General features: G+C 63.4%; 1 protein-coding gene across 1 annotated transcript in view; it reads right to left on the reverse strand.

The window, feature by feature from the left end:
* LOC108510126 overlaps positions 1–1,224 on the reverse strand; it is a 22,160-nt gene that overhangs the window by 3,565 nt on the left and 17,371 nt on the right. Inside the window, exon 7 of the mRNA XM_017839818.1 lies at positions 400–535. Coding sequence (XP_017695307.1) covers positions 400–535 — 136 coding nt within the window. The remainder of the gene's footprint in view (positions 1–399; positions 536–1,224) is intronic.

Here is a 1,224-nt window from a genome sequence, read left to right on the forward strand (position 1 = left end):
CCTGGAGCAGCCCGATTTTGGGCCAAGAGAGGGTTTTACCCCCCCAGTTCCGGGTTATAAATCCCAGGGACCCCCCATTCCCGTTCCCCCAGGCCACGGGGACATGGTCCCAGTGGGGGCACAACCACCCTGGGCACTGCTGGGACCCCGTGCCACCCCCAGGCTGGGCACACCCCCGTCCCTGTGAGCCAGGAAAGGACAATTCCTGGGATTTGGAGACACCCCCCCCCCGGGAAGGGAACATTCCAACAATCCAATCCACCCCTGTGGAATATGGAGGGAGGAATTTGGGGGGCTCTGGACCCCCCGACTCCAGCTGTGCCCACCTCGGGACGGGCCCTGGGGCTGCTGTGGGGACAGGAGGGGACAAAGGGGGACGGACAAGGGGGGCCACGTTACCTTCTGGCAGGGAGGTGACGCTGAGGACCCGCAGGTTGGGGTTGGGGACGGGGAGGGCACACACGTCCCCCCCCCTCTGCTCCAGGGGCAGCAGGAAGGTGATCTCGTACTTGTGCAGGATCTTCAGGAATCCCACCTGGAACGGGGAGGGGGGCACGGGGGGGTCACCCCACGGCACCAGGGGAGGCCCCACACTGGCACCATCCTGGATTGTCCCCAGGAAAGGGGGGGGGGCAGCACCGGGGGGGTCGTTGTGTCCTAAATATCCCCCTGATTAATCCTGGGGGGGGAATTCGTGCCCTAAATAGCTGGGAAAACGTAACAAACACGATGGTTTTGGACAAAAAAAGTGGCAAAAACCACCCGGGCTGGGGCAAAACTCTGGGAACAACAACCCGAGGGTGTCAAACTCTGGGAACAACAACCCGAGGGTGTCAAACTCTGGGAACAACAACCCGAGGGTGTCACGGGAACGGTTTCCCAGCGCGAGCCATTCCTGGTCTGGAAAGGCCAGGAGTGTCTTCCCGTGGAATTTCTGCCCTGCCATGACAAAAAGCAGAGCCCTCCAGAGGCCTCGGAAAAGGCCATTTTGGGAAGGGAGCAGCAGTGGGGTGTGACACAAACCATTCCTGAGGGAGGGCTGGGTGTGACACAAACCATTCCTGAGGGAGGGCCCGGAGCAGGGCCCCGATCCGGCACTGCCAGAGGGGGAATCCCCCCAAAACCCCCGCCCTGGGCTCAGCCCCTGCACCTGGAGAAGGGGGGCCCCCGGGGAGGGCTGAGAGCCCCGGGCGGGGCCTGAAGGGGCTCCAGGAGAGCTGGAGA

The sequence above is a fragment of the Lepidothrix coronata genome, unplaced genomic scaffold (genome assembly GCF_001604755.1).
Source record: "Lepidothrix coronata isolate B3197 unplaced genomic scaffold, Lepidothrix_coronata-1.0 Scaffold493, whole genome shotgun sequence".
NCBI lineage: Eukaryota > Metazoa > Chordata > Aves > Passeriformes > Pipridae > Lepidothrix > Lepidothrix coronata.